Raw genomic sequence first — 20,783 nt, forward strand, 5'->3', positions numbered from 1 at the left:
TTAAGGTTGTCTGTTTTCAATGAATGTCAACCCACCCACTCATTCGAAGCTACAGCTCATGTGATTTAGCCTCAAATAGTTGGTAGAGCGGAAACGGAAGAGCAGCCTTCATTGTTGGATCTCAGAGGAATCAAATCGGTACAACTCTAGCTAAGTACTCTCTCTCTCTCTCTCTCTCTCTCTCTCTCTCTCTCTGCAGCATAAGATATTTAAGAAGTATTATATTAATACTTAATATTCTAAAAACACAACCTGTGCTTTGTAGTAAACTTTTTGATCAGTGTTTCCAGAGTTCATCATGAGAGGGGTTGGCATATTCTGTTCAAGTAGAAGCACTGTTAAATCACTTACATTTGAATGTATTGTATGTATGCAGTAGTAGCAAATCAAGGCACTTTACATAATGGTAGTTGCTGCGAGAGTGAGGTCTAGCCAACACCAACTCGGGATTCCTGGATTGCTGCCCTCCAAAATGTCCTATCCAACACCAGGTTCTTGAGCTCTTAAGTGTTGTCAGCCAAGCTGTCGCGCCGTAGCACGTCTACATAGGTGGTACGCTTCTTTCCCCTCCTGGCTTTGCCCTGGGTTGGCTTCCATAGGGTAAATTTACTTACCTCAAGTTCTGGGTGCCTGACGCAGTGCCCTGCCAGCCTCATCCTTCTCTCTCTGACTTTGTCCGTGACCTGTGGTAGGTCCGGACAAGGCAGACTTTATTATTGTGTTGAAAACTGCCCAACAACAACATCAACAACAAAAAGACAAACACCAAAACCTGGTATTTGGTAGATCAGTTGCACCATGAAAAGACCTGAACTCCTAGACGCTAACATTTCAATATGAATATGTCCCTAATTTATGCTCCGTCGTATAGGCATGTAACGATATATCGGGAAAGATAAATCATTACAAAAAAAATGTCTGGAAAATAAGTGTGTTGAAAATATTGTGAAAAATCGTATCCTGAACCTCATATTGTGATACGTATCATATCGTGAGTTGAGTGTATCGTTACATGCTTACGTCGTATGGTGGTGGCACAAGCTGACAATAGCAGACCAGCAAGCTCACAAAGCGCCGCACCGCGACATGCTGTGAGCCTGCATGGGTCGGCTATTTTTGGCGTGACAGTGTTGTATGACAGAGTATGAACCAGGCTTCACACTGAGCAATGCTCTCCAAAGTGGTGAGCATGTTTTCTTTATGAGGAGAGCTTTTCTCAAAAATGTCCTTACGAGGGGAAAAGAGGTTCAAAGCCAGTTAATGTACCCTCCTGATTAGAAGAGCATAACCATAGGCTACACTGTAATCCTTGCCTTTTCTAAAAGTAGAGTAGAGTACAAAACTCATTCAAAAATCTACTTAAACCACTTAATCCCTATTTGACTGGAGTCGCCCCAGGCTGTTTTGACTCTGTGATCTACTGTACAACAAGCTTATTGATCACCTAATATTGCAGAATGTTCGCCCCCCAGAATGGGTTTAAGTGGTTAAGCTAAATAATATATATATATATATATATATATATATATATTAAAAAAAATTGGATGCACAAAAAACTTTAAAGTATAACTAGAATACTTGTAATTAGTTACTTTCCACCCCTAGCAGTAGTGTTAAGAAGCTGGGATTGGCCATGAATTCTTTTTTTTTCATATTCGCTGCTCCTTTTAAATATCATAATCAGGGTGACTGCACAGAACTGTGAATTTTATGTAAATTGCACATAAGCCGATTACCAGCGAGGCAGTAGCGCTGCAAACATTATTTATTTTATGGACTTCCAATTTTCACAACCAGATGCGATAAAGGGAGAATAATATTATGTCAGTAATCATCGCTTTGCATTATTATTGTATTATGAAGACATTGCTCATGTCATGCGAGGTAAATACAGCCTCCTGGGACACGCACTGTGAATTTGTCCTCGGCCAGAGATGTATTGAGATGATTTTTGAGATAGATGGTGGGCTCACACAGCAGTCCCATTATGTTTACGAGGCTTAGAGTACAGTTATTTCACCCGTCCTGTACCCTGGGATAAAACAATCTGCATGTTTCCAAATGGTTTACTATCTTTAACCGCATGAATGAACCCTATACTGACCCCATTTTGGGCATTTCAGAATCGTGAAATATTGAACAGAACATTCGGCGAAAATGGAATAACCTTTGGCAAAGATTGAAGGATATCTGGCAAAAATGTGAAGTTCTGCAAAATAGAATAACATTTTTGCAAAGCTAGAAGAATATCTGGTGAAAATAGAAGAACATTCAGTGAACATATAGAAGAACATTTCACATGACCGTGTGTGAGCTATCCTTCAGAGACAGAATCAGAAGCAATGACATGACTGTCACATGCTGTGTTGACACTCTCACTCTTTCCTACTGTCTTGTCTTCCATTCATTCAAACTCGGATCCTCTCCTCGTCCTTGACCAGCGGTGCAGACCTTTGTGCTGACGAGAGTGGTTTCTTTTGACAAAGATGACGCCACTTTGATGGCGAGGGCTGGCAGGCCAGCCGGTGTGCTGTGGCGGTGTAAAGTGGAGGACGTTGGAATGTGAAGTGCAGAGAGAGATGTAGTCGGTGCACAGCCGTATGGGTTTAGTTAGCGAGTGACGGAGCCAATGGTAAACACACTTAAACCCTCTATTGCTGCATAAACCTCTTATCTCCATATTTTAGTTTATTTTCCCCCGTAAATTAGAATAGCAACATCTAGAAGAAATAGCAGATCTATAAGCTCAAAATGTGCCGCAACGAGGCCCGTTTTGAGCTTTAGTGTCTGCAATGTTTAGCCTTTTCTTTTTTTTTTTCCTGAAAAGTACCAGTTTTGGGAGGTGTCCAACCAACAGCAACAATATACAATACTTCCGGTGGTCTATACTTGTCCCTCCTTTTTTCACTCTACATAAAATCTCTTCACCAAAGAATGTGCCGATCAATAACACGTCATGGCCCACAGGAGCTCGTATAGCACTACTATTCTGGCTGAATGGTCCTCTATTATTATGGCATGCCCAGAATAGAGGCTTCATGTGGTTAATGGACAATCCAATTGTATCTTGTACAAAATAAAACATAATTCTAGTTTTGCCTCTCAAAACAAGTCCCTTGAGGATGAAATAACATTCCTGCTGCTCCATCCATGCACTCCCATTTCATTGTCATGTATTCTGCAGCTCAGCTGTATGGGGCCGTCCACACTGAGTGCCTGTCAGATTTACTGTGTTGCGTTGTTTAGTTATTTAGTTTTAGTTTTTTTCCCCCAATATAAACATGCGTCAAATGCACGTCATTTAATACTGCATGATGGTGTGTCATGTTTTTCTGACGGAATGCAGCCGGTTGGTCTCTGTTTTGGGATGCTGTCCAAACTGTCCATTCTATTCTATTCTAAGTTAAATTGTAGTCGACATGTTCGAGTGGATCATCAATGTCAGTTTCAGAAGAGACGAGCAATGGCAAAAGAGAAGGGAAATTCATTAACTGTATAAATGTAGACCTATTCAGTGTATTAATGTAAACTTCATTAATGCAATTTATATGCATATTAGGCATAGGCAGGTAATTGTTTCTGAATGTCATGCATCGTTACCGGGAGAAACTTTTTACTTGTACCAGTAGATGGACAGGAATCAAGAACAGTACAAAAAAAGGTGAGAAAAGAAACCCATAAAGTGCTTATGCATGGTTCTCACTTAAAATAATAAACAAATAGTAAGTTAGACAAATTAATCAAACATAAGGTATGATAAACAGCAAATACAACAACAAATACACTTGTGTGCAGTTGAATGTGTGGGTGCGTGAGTCTGTGAGTCTGTATAATATACAGACATATTATGTGTAGGCTATGCATAATAAAGCTGCATTATTATGGTAGAAGCAAGTGGAGAGGCTTGATTCATCAGGCTGGCTGGCTGGCTGGCTGAAGTTAGAGAGTGAAGATGATGAGTTGGCAATACATGTGTGTATTCCAGAACCTCTGTATTTAATGGAGAAATGGCTATGAGTGGTATACGACTGAAATTGGGGTTCCTTGTTCTCAGAACCCCCACATTAATATGTATTTGGATGAGGACCCCATCTGTAAATATTTTGTGGCAGGCACCCCATAGTTATTTGATGTTAAAATCTTAAAAAAAAATATTTACAAACATTACGTTTCTTTCAACATTGTTTTGAGAATAACAGATCTACATGATCACAGGGTATCGCGGTGTGGTGTCTTCTGAGCTTGATATAATATATCAAGCTCTGAGCTTGATATCTGATATCTTGATATCTGAGCTTGATATAATATATCAAGCTCATATGATATCTACATATTATGTAGATAAGTAGGGAGTGGTTAAACCATTTTAGATGCTATAAGCACTACTCAACCCAGGACCCGCGGGCCGCATGCGGCACGTGCAACATATGTCTGTGTGCCACGCCAGCCCGTCATGGTCAAAAATATTGTTGTTGTGCTTTCAGTGTGAAAAGTCATTTCTAGCATTTCTAACCACACGATGCGCTACTGAGCTGTATATGTTCTACCTGACAAAAAGTGGTCATGTTGTTGTCGATTTACAAGTCCACATAAGCACAGCTGCAGCCTGCATGCATCCACGGCGCGTTGAGCAGAACAGATCGGCTCGCATTCGGTAAACAACACCGGCATATGCAAAACAAGTTACGGGCGCGGACAGAAAACAGCATGTTTTGTGCTTTGTGCAAAGAAGATCCTCCTGGCTTGTTTTCGGATCAAACTACCGGTATGTGTGTGAAAGTACCTTCTGAACAATGGGAATTATCAGCGCAACGCTGCAGTCGCGCATGTCAAAACAGTGCAACGCTCTGGTGCATGTTTTCTCATGCCAATAAAGCCCATTGAATTGAATTTAATTGCATGCGCGACTGTCTGCGACTGTCCACAGCAGAACGTCTATAAAGTCCATATACGAGCTAGACCACCTGAGTGGCGAAATTGCAGTGTCACATTAAGTAAGAAATCTCTCACGCTGTCTCTCTCTCCATCCCTCCCTCTCTCTCCATCTTTCTCTCCCCCTCCCTCTCTCGCTCTCTCCTTTCCCATCTCTCTCTCTCTCTCTCTCGTCATGTATGGAGCACCAAAGTCTGACGTCACTTTCAGTAGAGGGCGCCAGTACACAGGTTCATGTACTTTTTTTATTTGCATTGTAATCCCCATAGGGGGATTTTTGGTCGCTTCATATAAGAACTGTGTTTGAAAAATGAACCGATCATCCCAGCCTTTCTGTCAGGGGGGTGGCTGTGCGTCGTTAATGATGTCCATTCATATTTGATACAGCCAGTTTCTGGAGAAAATGGAATTAATTTGGACTTAGTGAAGGGCTAATTGTACATTTCCACCTTCAGTCGATGCTTCATATCCATATGAGTGAAAAGGCCGGGATCGGTTTATATTTCAAATACAGTTCTTATATGAAGAGATCTAAAATCCGTATGGGGATTACAATGCAAATAAAAAGTACAGTAGAGGACTGGCGCCCTCTACTGACAGTGACGTCAGGACTTCGGTGCTCTTTAACAGATGTTGCCCAAATCAAACCTGATTTAGCTGAGCTGATTTATAAAACTATTCGTTTTAATTTGTAAGCAGTAATTCGTGTGACTGAATGTCACTGGAAACGAAAAAAACATAAAAGTATATGTTTGTTTCCAAAACTGTATGTTATTATTTGTACCAGTACATGAGACTGTGGTATGGCTTATTAATGTCAGTAGTATTGGCATTTTGGTCTACCTCTGATATTTGTTTTATTTGCAACGGTAATCTGTTCATGTTCTCTTCACATTTTGTGAATAAAAGCCTCATTTTGTAACTTTGTAACTCATTTCATTATTAATCATTCATCCATGGCATGACAATCATTTTGTTCAATGAGGTTTGGCCTGTCCTAGATGGAAATGTAGGCCGTTTTCTGTGTGTTTCCTCAATTTTTAGACTACCGGTACTCGTAGTGTGTTAGAAAACCACTGACAAAAAATCCAATATAGGACCAACATTATTTGGGCTTGCAGCCCTTGGACATTTGGTATTTAGCTGAGTGGCCCCTGAGCCATCTTAAGTTGAGTAGCCCTTAATACATGTCACGACGCCTGGGCGCACCCGGAGCCCACTTTGAGAAACACTGTGTTGTAGAGAATCGGAATTGCCGAGAATCGACAATCAATGCTTCCCAAGCTTTATCAATTTCCTTTTATCAATGTCACCATGTTTTTCGGACAGTTTTCTCTCTCGTTGCAAAACAACGACATTGTGTCTCCGCTGCTGAAAAGGAAAAGATAAGGATCAGCATTGTAATTGAACATGGTCGAAAAGGCGGTCATGCATCCCATTACTTTTCTACACTACATTTCTCAGAGATAGTAAAACTGTTATATATGCCGATTATGCCTATACTATTTTTCCACACTGAAACTTGATCAATAATCAAGAATATGAAGAATCGCTAATGGGCCTGTCATTAGGCCTATAAATACAACGTGAAGCCACACAGGTGTCAGGTGAGGTCTTACAATGGCACCAATATTCTTTGGGTAATGTTTGCCAAAAACAGCAGGCATACTGTATATAGAGGCAATGCTACACATTCTTAGCACCATCTCTCTACTAGTACACACTGCTCAGGCTGTCACTATTGCCAACTTCTTGCTGCGTGTGCACATCTACAGCACATGCATAGTCATGGTATTAAAGAAGAATATGTCCCAACCCAATGTTAACACCAAATCTACACATCCTTGAATGAATGTCAATGCCATGCAAGAAGTGGCGGGTGGGCCGACAGGGGAAGTGTGCTGGCACAGAATGCCCAAGAACAGTGACGTACCATCACTGTCAAACTGGCAAACCTGACAGACTCTGGAGCAGCAACAAAACGTCAGACGGAGATAACTTTTGTGACGATGCAAACCGTCACAAAAAGAAAAAAACACAGATAGACTGTTACAAACTGTCTGTCATAATGCCTTGAGTCTGTGGGAGATTCTATCCTCTCCCATTCACAAAGGACACATTCTGTGAGAGATTAAGGCACTGGTGATAACAGCAGTTCTCTCTCTCTCTCTCTCTCTCTCTCTCTCTCTCTCTCTCTCTCTCTCCCCCACAAATACTGCAACACATCCCTTTGTGATGCTAAGTCACTTTTGTTCCCTCTCTATCTTATTTATTTGTTCCTGTTCTCCCTAAATAACGGCAGCTCTGGGAGGAGAGAAGGCGTCAGAGAGAGAGAGAGAGAAAGATAAAGGTTGAGAGAGAGAGAGAGAGAGAGAGAGAAAGAGAGAGAGAAAGAGAGAGAAGGGAGGGGGTATATAGAAAGAGAAAGATACTAGGCTCTGTCAGACGGAGAGGAAGCAGAGAGAGGAAGAGGGTGGCAGAGAAAGTTTATAAGGCGTAGTTTAGGGAGGAAATGTGTGCGAGAAGCCGGGGAATCTGTGGTGGCCAGCTGCAAGAGAGGAGATAGCGGAGGAAGGCTTTTAATTCTCAATCCCCACAGAGCCTTTGAAAATTACCAATCTTCTTATCACAGACGCAGGGCTGCTTATGCAAATTGTTGTGGAGTGGAACGTTTAAACGGAAAATTACTCGACAGCAGTTTCTTTTTTTCCCCTCTACTCTCTCTCTCTTTCTCTCTCCCACCAGCCCCCCCAACCCCCCACCCTCTCTCTCTCTCTCTCTCTCTCTCTCTCTCTCTCTCTCTCTCTCTCCACATAGAAAGCCTGTTTTGAGTCTCTGATAAGAAGATGAATTGCTCTCTCTGCGCTTTGAAGCGCGTCAGGATTTAAAGACTCCAGTCCCAGCGCCGGTCTAGCGGCGCCGTTCTATAGCCTTTGTGCATGGCGGAAAAACGGGTCTGAGAAAAAAGAGAGAGAGAGAGAGAGGGAAAAGCATTTGAAAAAAACAACAACAACACAGATTCTGTGCTCTCTTCTGTGAGCCGAAACATCGTTGCTGCCGGAGGAGACTCACTCACACACTGTTTACTATAATATTTATTTATTTTTCTGCTAGAACCTTTCTTTTTTATTCATGAATCCCTCCCCTCCCTTCAAACGGAGCAAATAATTGACATGGAAGAATAAAATGCATGCGTGCCGTGTGCAAAGGAAAGCATCTCAAGCATTTGAAGTCCATATTCTAGCGCTGGAGGTATTAGAATTGACACGTGTGAATGCAATGATGCAAACCCTGAATGGTATTTCCAAATGTACACTCAACTCGAGGGACTTGAGAGATTTGTTTTCTCTGATTGAGAGCACTTCCGTTCTTCCTTTCATCATTTGAATCATTTCTATGGTACGCGCACGTCTGGAATGAAAATGTCTTACTTGACACGTATCATTTAACAAATTTCTCAAAAAGAATAACCAAAAAGTACTGATTTACGTGGCTTAATGTTAGCCATCATTCATTAATGCTCAGAATATTTCAAGTGATGAAATTATTATGCCATCACTGTTTTATAACCCGCAGGTCTTTAGTTGGCAAATTAATTTTAATAATAATCTCTGCTGAGCGTTACTTTTCCTGGCAGCAATCATTTTAAAAGATAAGGTATCTTTTTTTTGTGTTTTCTTTTTAAAGCGATGGATATGTCAGAAAGCAATTCTTCATTTCTTCCTTAATGGGAATTCCTTGGTTGCCTTGGGCTTGTGAACTGGAAGAAAGTGCTTATCATCAATAACCGCTGCACGCCCACGGTGTGTTAAAATACCATAAGAGATCAGACCCCTGATTATAACCTCTGCTTTTACTGGTTATAACCAAGCATTCCCAGACTTTTACATGCCAAGGACCCCCAAAAAGCCATAACCATTACCCTCTGTCCCTAAAAAGCTCCCAACATCTCCTGCCGATGTGTGAACTTAGATGTGTTATGTTTGCTATTTTTAAAATGTTGGTCAAATTTGGAAAAATGGTGGCCCCCTCTTTGAAAAGCTGTGGGTTATACGGGATTCATAGATTACATATAATTAATTATGTTATGTTACCAGTAAGACGCGCAAATGCGGGAAGCGAATGCAGCTGAGACCCTGCAGATCATGTCTGTCTGTCTGTCTGTCTGTCTGTCTGTCTGTCTGTCTGTCTGTCTGTGTGTCTGTTCCGCTGTTACTGTATATGTGGACCTGGCCCCATTTGTGCCCATATATGGAGCTGAGTGGACCTGGCCCCTTTTGTGCCCATATATGGAGCTGAGTGATTGCTGATGCAACACACTCCATATTTGGATAGCGGGACAGACACACACACAGACACACAGACAGACATGATCTGCTAGGTCTCATAGTAAGTGCTCACTGCGTTCGCAATAACAATATATTTGCACAAAACAAATGATTGCGCATTTTTGGTCAAAAGGATATCTCTGCTGTCGGGAGGAAACCTCATAACTGTGTGTTTTGAAAATATTGAACCAATGGAAAGTAGTAAAAAATGCTTTGGACGAAACCTCTTCATTCCATTGGACCCTCAAAATGTCTGCTAAAGCAACTAACTCCACCACCTCTCATGGAAGTAATTGACAATATATAAAGTTACAACACCAACACCACCAACACCACCAATTTCCTGAAAAAATGAACACTTTGGAGTTATGAGGTTTCCTCCCGACAGCAACAATATATTATTTGATGTCCACCTACCTCCTCTTATATCTGTGCTTTATCCTTGCAGAGGCAGCTCAGGAAGAGGAAGTGCTACCTGCTTGCGGGCGGAGTCTTCATCCTCATCGTCATCGTCATCATCATCGCTGCCTCTGCAAGAAAATGAGAATAAGCAAAGCGTATGGTAAGACCCTTCATCTTCTGCTCCTCAGACTGTTAAGATTGCACTGAAAAAAGGAGCCTGAGCGACCCCAAGTTTGGTATTCATTAGGCCACGGACCTCCATAACTGTTACGAGTCCATTAACTCGGTTCCATCTACACACTGTCAAAGTTACAGACCTGTTAAAGTCCTCTTGGTTCCTAACTATCAATCATTTAGCTGGGGCCCCCTTGGATCCTCTCGAAGACCCCTGGGGGTCCTCGGACCCCACTTTGAGAACCAATGGTCTAGGACTCTCCAACAATTGGGATTGTCATCAGTCTTAAAAATAATCTGTCACGGGTCCGGCTCTAAGTGAAAACGTTGGATTCAGTGATCACAGTAGATCAGGGAGGAGATGGCCACACATCTTTCAAACGCCTAATCTTACACCTTAATCTTATCTAATCTTGCTCCGAGCCAGCAGCATTCTACCTCCCAGGCTGGACTGGAGAGTGATAATGTAGTCCAGCAGCCAACAGGCTTTTTTTGTTTCAAAGTGGGAAATACTGTATAGTTATATAGGGGTATGTAGTTTTCTATATACATAAATACATTCATGAATCCACCATCAGCATTGAGCAATTTCTTTATAGGGGGTTATATGTGACCATATACCTCTGTATTACAAAATATATATATATCCTGGGCGCTTATTATTATTATCTTTTTTTTTTTTAAGATTTGTTTGGAAATGGGCTCTTTTCACGTTTTCCTTGAAGGCCTCTGTTGGTGGCAGAGAGCAGAGCTTTGGTAATTTAGATTTAGTTGTCTTTATCCCTGTCTTTTCTTCACCATAGCACCAGCCATTGAGGTAACATCATCAATGCCATAGTCTAGACTAGCGTTGCAGTCCCGCCCCCTTTCAGAACGACAAGTGGCCCAGGAAATAATTACCCTTTCATTTCCCCTATAGGCTTTTTAAAAAGTATTTATTTAATGACGTTTACACAGCGGAAAAAGCCAACTCAGCTCTTGACAAATCATGACAATGAACACAATGTTTTGGGCAGATCAAATAATTAGAAAGAAGAAGAAAAAGGCAGGTTACACTTTTTGTTTTGTTTTTCTTCTTACTAATTATTTGTTCTGAAAGGGGGGCGAGACTGCGACACTCTATAGCAAGCACAAATTAATTGCACAGTATGAATTATGATGTTTCTTACAACTCAATTCAAGAGGACCGCGCTTTTAAAAACAACAATTCCGGTTCCGGACAATTCCATGGTGAATTGGAACTCCAATCACAGCATGAACTGGTAATAGTTGATCAACAGCAGACATGCCTGTTACATATCCACTTAGTGACTTTTCACTGTCAGCTGGTGCGGACCAAGCTGCTCGCTTCAAACCATGATTTGAAATCAACAGCAGACATAGAAGCTATGACTGCTGTTGAAGCTGTCATATCGCAAGCAACAAAATACATTTGTGCTTGCTATGGTACTATTGATGATACCTCAATGACCGGTACTACGGTGAAGGCATGGACGGAAAAGACGGGGAGAAAGACAAAATCTAAAATGCCAAGATGGCCTTCTCCAATGGGCCACCTTGAGAATAGCTCTTCATGAGCCACACAATGCTGATCCAACTGAGTATGGGTTGGAGAGGAATAACGAAACTTAAGTCCCTCCGGTCAGTCACATTACCATTTACCAGACAACCTGCTATCATGAAGATAGTGTGTTGTGCATGTGCAGCATAAACCCCATGCAAAAGTTGTGCATCAGCCAACCTGGCTTGTGTTTTGCAAATGTCAAGGGAGATCTGTTTGCAACAATGAGAAAATAAAGCAACTCCAAGGCAAATATTTTGAGGGGGAAGAAGTTGATGTCTAACCGTCATGCAGGTTGGACTACACGTTGCACACATTAACTAGAGAAAGGTTTATTCTCATTTGGCATGTTCAATGACCTAAAAAAACACCTTTACAAAAACAAAATATCATGCAGTAATTGAATACGATTAGACAGAGGTATGGTCACATATCACCCCCTATAGAAAAAAGATTGCTCAATGGTAACAGCCGTAGCAAGTGGAAATGTCCCACTCCACTAATGCTCTGAATGATTCACAGTGAGTCACGAATGAGTGGGACATAATCACACTTCTTTTAATGGCCCAGTTTCCCAAAGGACACATGGTGTAAGAGGTATGGTGTAGTACATGCTCAGATGCCCTCTAGGCCGCACACAGAAGCCTGTGAACATAGACATTCCGTGCATAGATGTGCCACGCAATGGTAGGCCTCAGGCCTCTCTTAAAGGGCCTTTCTTTGTGGAGTTTGCATGTTCTCCTCGTGTCCCCTAGGGTAGGTACCCTCACAAAAACATGCAGTAATCCTGGTCTCTAAAACTACCTCCCCCTGGCCAGCCGGGGCGCCTGATGGAGGGGAAAGGAACTGGTCGGAATAACGTGTTCCTTCCACGCACTACGTCCGGCCAGGGAAATTCCCCCCTGTCAGGTGAAAAGAAGCAGCTTGGACTCCTTATGCATAGAAGGAGGCATGAGGTCAGACCGCTGCCCCCCCAGGTTGGTAGAGGAAGTGTTGCGCCCAGGATTACATTAGATAATTGGCACTGGGTGAAAAAACTGGGTTGCAAAATCGTGAAAAAAAAGAACAAATGTAACACTATAACCCTAGCATTTTCTGGGGGCAAACATTCTGTGAAAATATGTTGTAGTATTGTAATGCATTGTGAATTTGTAGATCACCTATTTTCAGCAAGCGATATATTGGTGTAGACTGTAGAGGAAAAACACATAGGGTTTAAACATGTATTCAGACCTGAGGCTGATTCTATAAGTGTCTTTTTGTTTTCCTTCTTTTTTTCTAAACAGTTTTCTGAAAAAAATCATTGGTGCACAAACTTGTTCATGTCAAGGACCCTCACAATTATAAGTAGCCTTTCCTGCCTTTATTGATAGTATCAAGTGAAGACTGAAGGGGGAGAGAGAGAAGGGGAGAGACATGCAGCAAAGGTCGTCATGAACGGGACTCGAACACGCAATGCGCTGTCAGGCCAAAGACTATATAAATATATATATATATATATATATATATATATACAGTGTGTATATATATATTCAAATATTTGCACTAATTGTCACACTTTTCCAAAAGATCTACAAACTTGCACAACACACTTCTATTTTTGAATAGCCAAAGAAATCTAAAATGGCAAATGGTTTTAATAGGATGGCTGGACATACCGACAGACACTCTGTTCTGAAGATGGATTTTAGATGTGCTGTACTTTTTTATCAACTAAGTCAAACATTTCTATTTGCTGCCTCTATACACAATAATCTAGCTGTCTGTTGAAGCTGCTATGAAGCCTTGCTTTCTTATCAGCTGTCACTTCAGTTGATGACGGAGATAAATTCACAGAGAAATAAGTCATTTGCACTCTGCATCGCCGAAAGCCAGAAATGATTTAAGAGCTATCTGAAGTTAAACATTAAAAAGCAGATTACTTGGCATTCAATACTTTGCTTGCATCACTTATCGATCATAACCTACTCTCCGCCAGGTGGGAGGAAATTGAAAACTTGTGGAATAAAGCATTCTGTTCATAAAAAGAGCGAGCCAAATCGATGTTCTCTCGTCTCCACATGTCTGATTACTCCTTTTGATTGGAGCTGAAAAAGCATTGAGGCCAAGTTGATTCTATACTAGTGGCATTCCACAGGTGGTCTTCGTTGGGGAGACGAGACATCACTGATTATCTCAGCAAGAGAGTCTTGTCTGCACAAAGAATGGGGTATTGTGGAAAATGTTCCCCCAAGCTGTGTCCGTAAACTAAAGACTATTCACATGTTTTCAAAGGAAAAGAAAACATTGACCTTTGCATACATAGTGTATTTTTATAGGTAACTGCTCATGCTTATTGATCAATTTTCGCGAGAGCACGAGTGCATTTTCCGGCAGCCGCGCTAGCTGTGGTGTCGCCGCCAACTGCCAATAACAGCCATGCACGGCAGTGTTTACACATTAGTCCGACACCCTACCATATAAACTTTGCAGAATCGTCAGGGGGTATTCAGTAGCACAGCAGATGCATCCATAAGCCTTTGTTTCACTCTTTGTTTGGAACAGAGACCGTCCAACCTGGGCTTGAGCAGGTTTTTGTCTGAGGTCTGCACAAACATCAACATATATTTAGTTTCCCTGGGCCTTTCTTTTACCACAGCATGAAACATTACCTTCATATATTAAAATTGGCTTAAGGGACCACAGCCACATCACTCTGACTCACAGACTCAAACACAACCATAAACAAGCCCATCTCCAGAGATCTCCATAATTATGTGGGCACAAAAGGGACACAGACAGTTGGGTACAAATCCACTGACACTGTGATTCAGACATACCGGTCAGTCGGATCAGTGGTGCGATGTAGGTGTGAGGGCCGCATATAGCAGCCTGAACTGTGAGGGCCACCTCAACCTATAGTTTTATTATAATTGCAGTTGAATAAGTGGTAGTATTTCAATTATTTCACCACCAGAAAACGCATGGAAGATGAAAATGTTTTTCCTATAATAACATTATAATACACCAGAGTTAATGTGGATTATAAGACAATAAATAATATTGAGCTTTTTACTTTTTACATATCTATTAAAGCCATCATTCATTTATTCTCCGCCATATATATTTCAAGCGATTAAATTATTATGTGATTGTTGTCTTATAACTGCACAGGTCCTTGAAGCGAAAATGTACTTTTCACTCTATCTTCAACAAAGTAAAACTGGGGACACGACACAAAGAGTGAAAGAGAGAGGGAGGAGGAGACAGAGCAGAGGCAGAGAGGAGAATAGCAAAGTGCCATACATCAGTTTAATGAGAGTGACGATGACAGGAATAACTGGGGAGCCGCTTCTGCTCTCAAATCAATAGGCTGGCTCTTTATTGTGCACTAAATAACGCAGTAACTGCACCCTGACACTTATTCCCCCCGAATTATGTTACCGGCGCCACCCTCACATCTTGTTTACAGAGTCATTTGGAGAGTGAGATTTCTCAATATGCATGTCAGTGCCATGTGCAAACGGCACTCTGTCTTTTCTGTGTTTATGGGAGCCACTAAATGCAGCCATGCCGAAACAGGCAGCGGTGAAAAAAGTTTACATTTTTTTTACTAAGTAAAAATATCATACTGCAATGTAGAAATTCTAATGGTACGGAATCCAATATTTACTTGAGTAAAAGTAAAAAATTATTGCTATAAGAATCCCAAAAGTAGGAAGTGCTCATTATACAGAATGTCCCATTTCACAAGTTTTCAAATGTATAAAATATATACAAATCATTGTGCCATACCGGTATATGGGGCTGAAGTGGCTCATGTACTAATAACTAGTAAAGTTTTCAAATAATCGTAGTACATACACCGATTGCGGCGGAAGCCATGCAAGGTACCAGCCAGCACATCGGGAGCAATTTGGGGTTCAGTGTCTTGCCCAAGGACACTTCAACATGTAGACAGGAGGAGCTGGGATTCGAACCGCCGACCCATGGATCATTGGACGACCTGCTCTACCTCCTGAGCCACAGTCGTAGTGGAGTAAACATACAATATCCTTTGAGATGTACTTTACTGTAGGCCTAGTGGAGTAGAAGTACTGAAAATTGGAAATACAATTATCACTAATTATGCTAATGAAGTGTATACACGTCTTTAGAATCAAAACCTTGGACGTGTAATTTGTATAGGAGTCTTTAGGTATTTTATTGATATCAAACCATTTTTTTTTTTTTTTTGTTTTTTGCCTTTCCTTCTTCAGCGATCTCTTTATGTTTCGCGCATGGGCAATGCCGTTCACTTCCTTGTTTACGGGCTGACTAAATCTACGACGACCAAAAGGGCAATGTTCTGTCTTCATTTCTGACTTCAGGAAGCGTCTCGTTTGGAATATAAACACTTCTAGAGAGACCTTAGATGTGACAGCGTTAATATGGAAGATTATACCTCACGGTTTTGGGGAGAAATGGATGGTGGCGCTTTTCACAGTAAAATCTGCCTCATCTGCTGACACTCTGGGCCATTATTTTGAAGAATTCTCCGTCAAGAAAGTGTTAAGTACAGTACTTGAATAAATGTACTTATAGTTACTTTACATCACTGCGACAGCTGATTTTAAAGTAAAAAATAAAATAAAAAGTGAAACAGAACAGTGTCAGTGTCATAATGGCTAACTGACCGCTGCAAGTCACTTGTGTTCAGAGGTCGTATTGTTCTCAGAACAGGCTATTGCGCTGTCTCTGATTGGCCAATCTCTAAGGCCACTGGATAATCAGGTTGTTCTCGCCCAGTAATGAGTGTAGCGGTGTTGCAGAGTTTTCTCTTGAAATAGAGTGATAATGATATACCATTAATGATGGAGATCAGAGGTCGCTGCTTTACTGCAGTGTCACTAACATAAAGACGCCGGAGATTGGGATCAGATGGGCTTTTTTATGCATGGCTGCCCACAGAGGATTACAGACACCTCCACAACAGTACTGAAGAGCTACAGTACAGTATACAGTATGCCCTCAACGAGAGAGAGAGAGATACAAGATGGCGTTGTGTTGTGCTATTCTACAGTACCTATCTGTCTGTTTTTTCTTTATAGAATTTCTTTTTTTACATTATAGCAAATTTACAGTAGTAATGTGTGCATTGTATTGTGGTATTCACATGCACCGAAACATTATTCAAAATCAAAGATGTTGTAGAAGAATGTTGGCAATAAATCATTGCAGTGGCGTAACATAGGGCAGTGCAGCCAGTGCAAAGCACTGGGGCCCAGCGCCCCCTAGGGGCCCATGAGGGGAAGGGAAGAAAAGAAAAGAAACAGCTGACGGGCGCTGTTTTGTGAATACACACACACACATACACACAAGCAGAAGGGGCAGCTAGCTGAGCTATGGGAACAGGAGGAAGACATGGAACCTGGTGTCTAGCAAGGCGCTAGGCACAGCTCATTGGCCAGTACTCTTCATAGGCATGCAGCAGAGCCAATCATTATGCAGTATCATATCTTAGCAACTATTTCACCACGCTCCGGTCCACAACATTGAAAAAACAAATGGACGCTGTTGTTGACAGCCAACTTAAGTGCCAACAATCTTATCAGAAAGTTCTAGTAGTGAGATAGAACTAAAAAAAGAAGAAAACGAAGTGCAGAGCTGAGTGGGAAAAATATTCGGTGTATTTTTATGAAACAAAAGCTTTGCAGTTTCAAAGTGGATATTCAAGCTTTCCCTACAGCTGCAATGTTGGTGAGTTTAATGTTGTTTAATGCAAGCAGATGCAAATTGATGGTCACTTTATATCATTATAATAAATCTAGAGTTGCAAATTGCAAAGGACTGTGCTGTCATGTGCCAGTTAGCCCTGACAGGGACACATATAGTGGCATCATTTACTGATGTTTGCACTGCATTAATGTTATATCTCACCATACCTGTCACTGTAGAGTGTAGAGCACTCATTCTCCAAGCTAAAGTTGATAAAGACTTATTTAAGGAGCAGCATGGGACAAGAGACTCAGTGGACTGGCTACGCTTTCTATTGAGAACTGCAGAGCGAGGGCTTTGGACCTGAGAAGCATCATAAATGACTTTGCTGAGTACAAGGCCCGTAAGGTGACCATCTAATAAGTGAGTTTTATAGTGGCATATAATGAACTGTGTTTTTTTATTTTTATGTTTGATAGTTTGGAGACATCAGGCTGTGGTAGTTTTGTTTTTGTGCCCAAGTCAGGGCAGGTTGTTTATTGATGAATATACTGTATGGACACTGAGCTTGGCAGCTGGTGCTGTCTGCATGTGGTGCTGAAAGGCTGGTGCTAGTGTGATTGATTTAATTATTTTTTTTGCAGAATTACAGTACATTTCAAGCACAAACTCAATACAAAGACTGTTAACTTACTCAATGCTGTACCATATGTTCTCATGCCAATAAAGCCCCTTTGAATTTAATTGAATAATTTAATTGTGTGGCCGGTCACCTCACCTGTAATGTTAGTTTATACCTATTGTGTGTGTGTGTGTGTGTGTGTGTGTGTGTGTGTGTGTGTGTGTGTGTGTGTGTGTGTGTGTGTGTGTGCGCGCATAGGCACGCGCACGCACACTTGTTTATGGCGGTGCCGCGGTGGTGGGGGGCCTACAAAATATTCTCGCACCGGGGCCCACAATGACCTCATTACGCCCCTGAATCATTGGAACTTTTTTACTCGCCACATGCAGGCAATACAGCTAGCAGCAGCATTGCAGGCAGTTAAATGCTTGCACTGCAAGCTGTCCTTAAAGTGTGATCAAAGTAAACCAGGACATGCCAGGTAAAGGACCAAAAAAGTTAAGTGAAAGTTTTTATAGTTCTGTTTTTAACAGTCACCATAAATGTAACCATTTTATTGCAACAAATACAATACAGCAATACAGATATGCTTGGTGCTGATGGCTCCGCACTTATAGGCCTGAAGCCTTCTAAATCACTAGTTCTCAAACTTATTATTACACTTATAGGCCTGAGGCCTTCTAAATCACTAGTTCTCAAACTTGTTCGTGCCAAAAGGTAATAGTATGTGGCCACTGAGCCCATCTGGAAATGTTTTGTGCCAGGGACCCCCAGAAGAGAATATAGCTGAGTTGTACAAGCTCAAAGTGCAGCACACAGTGACGTGCTGTGAGCTTGTATAAACCACTACAAGAACAGTAGCCTCCCCCTAGTCAGTCAGGGTGCCTATGGATGGGGAAAGTATCTGTTTGGACTTTGGAATAACGTGTTCCTTCCACGGGCTACGTCCAACCTTAGGGGAAACTCCCCCTGTCAGGTGATATGAAGCGCCCTGCATGCTCACTCCTCATGCATTGAAGGAAACATTAGCTAAGTTCAGGGCTCTCCCCAGGTTGGCAGAGGGAGAGTAGTGCCCAGGATTACAGGTGATAAAAATGGCTTACAAAATTGTGGGATCAAATTTAGGGGACAAAAAAGAACAGTGATTTCCTAAGAATTTCCTAAAGATTCCCTCAAAAACGCGATGTGTCATATGGCACAGTTATAAGTTCATGTGCCAAATTAGCACACCATGCTCTGTGACTCTGCATTATGTGGCGGTCTGTCTATGGTGATAAAGAAGAAGGAACAGGGACATTAGGTACGAGGCAAATTGTGAAGATGAGAAAGAGGGTGTTCCTCTCTCAAGGCTAGTGACAGAAGGAATGGCAAGGCAGGAGACTTCTTTCAGATTCCATTTATTCTATCATAATGACTTTGGGATAATGGATAGCGAGGAAAGTGGATAAAAAATTTTTATGGTTAAAAGTTTTGTATTTTTTTAAGGCTTTTAATGTATCAGATTTAATACAAAGGAAAATTGGTGGAACATACTGCATTTTAACTCACTTGTTTATGTGGACTCAATCGCCATTGAAGATTTAGGCCTCTATGTGTTTCTAAGTCTTTCTACCGGGTCTTTCTTCCAACCACTCTGGGATCTTTTCATTCTTGCCAATTCGTTTTCATGACTTTACTTTGCTCGAAAGCAGCTCCTCTTGAAATCGAGATATGAAAAGTATAGTACAGTACAGTACAGTGGGCATTTGACAACCCCCCCATCCCCCCTCCCCCCTTTTTGAGGCTTTCATTCTGCTCCTGCTCCTTTTCTGTTGATGCCACGATTCAGCTGGTGGATTTACCGGGTGACTACAGTCCTATTCATTACAGAATTTAGATTAACTTGTGCCTTTCATTTTAGGTACTTGGAACTGGGAAGACTACCCTGTGTATGTCAGATTTCAGGCTGAAATGATAACAGCTGCCCTGAGCATTCCAGCATTGGTGAACATACTGTATGTTTTGCAATCCTGTAATGTATCAGAGAAGCAACTGTTGGCTGACTACATTGCAGAAATTGTCCATACAATCAATGATTACAAATAATGTATACCATGAGCATTTTTATTTGGGGATTTAGAATCACTGTCCTACTGTACAAAATAGCAATTATCAACAGGGGTGTGTAGCCTCGTCCGGATATCATGCGATTTTCCGTGGAAGCAGCAAATACGTTTTACCAGCAGTCACACTTTTGCTATATAAATCTATGACTTGTTGTTCTTAACATTTTTAATGGTTTTTGCTATTGAAATGTCAAAAGTTTCTCACTTCGTCTGCCCCCCCCCCCCCCCCCCACGCTTTTGGATCGGTGCTGTCCGAAAGAAACCACCTAACTCCATTTTTGAGGTTTTAGATTGATTTATTTGAAAACTTGAGTTACTAGTTACGACGTTGTAGATTTTGATTATTACATAACATACATTAACCACTTCAGCCCTATTTACATTTCGGCCATTTGAAAATAGCCGATCGCGACGCATTGTGAGCTTGTAGATCTGCTATTTTCAAAATATTATTATACATTTGAAAACCTGTAACGGGACATTCTGCACAAACAAGTACTGTTGTAGGCTGCTATTACTCAACCACATTTTGAATTCCAGACCTTTATACTTGTAACAGACAGTACAGGTATTTCTACATTGCAATATTGATAGCCTACTTTTATTTAAGCAAAGAAAAAAAGGGAGTATACTTTTTCCCACCACTGATGATTATACAGTATGTAATACAGTAATGTATGACTGTGTGGTTATTGAGAAGCCTGTAGGCCTTATGTCTCTGCATGGTGTTGACTGTAATTAGGCAGTGAGATGACACATTATTTGTTATCACGTTGTCAGTAATTGCTGTGAGAGCTTTTATTAGTGTGCCCTTTAGCACTGCCTGAGAATGACAGTATGCTCCTTATCAGCTGCTGTTTGATGCCTCTACTACTCACAAGCGGGTTTTTTTAAGACACCAAAAAAATCCCAGTTCTTCTGCGTTTTTGAGTTGAAATATTTGTCTTCCTAACATCAATCTGTCTCAGGTCTAAATGGGTTAT

General features: G+C 41.3%; 1 protein-coding gene across 1 annotated transcript in view; it reads left to right on the forward strand.

Annotated features, from left to right (window-relative positions):
- tsnare1 (T-SNARE Domain Containing 1) overlaps positions 1 to 20,783 on the forward strand; it is a 121,799-nt gene that overhangs the window by 90,902 nt on the left and 10,114 nt on the right. The window contains exon 11 of the mRNA XM_080767205.1: positions 9,709 to 9,822. Within this exon, the coding sequence (XP_080623331.1) occupies positions 9,709 to 9,804 (96 nt within the window). The 3' untranslated portion in view covers positions 9,805 to 9,822. The remainder of the gene's footprint in view (positions 1 to 9,708; positions 9,823 to 20,783) is intronic.

This window comes from Protomyctophum bolini (assembly GCF_963924005.1).
Source record: "Protomyctophum bolini genome assembly, chromosome: 7".
Lineage (NCBI taxonomy): Eukaryota > Metazoa > Chordata > Actinopteri > Myctophiformes > Myctophidae > Protomyctophum > Protomyctophum bolini.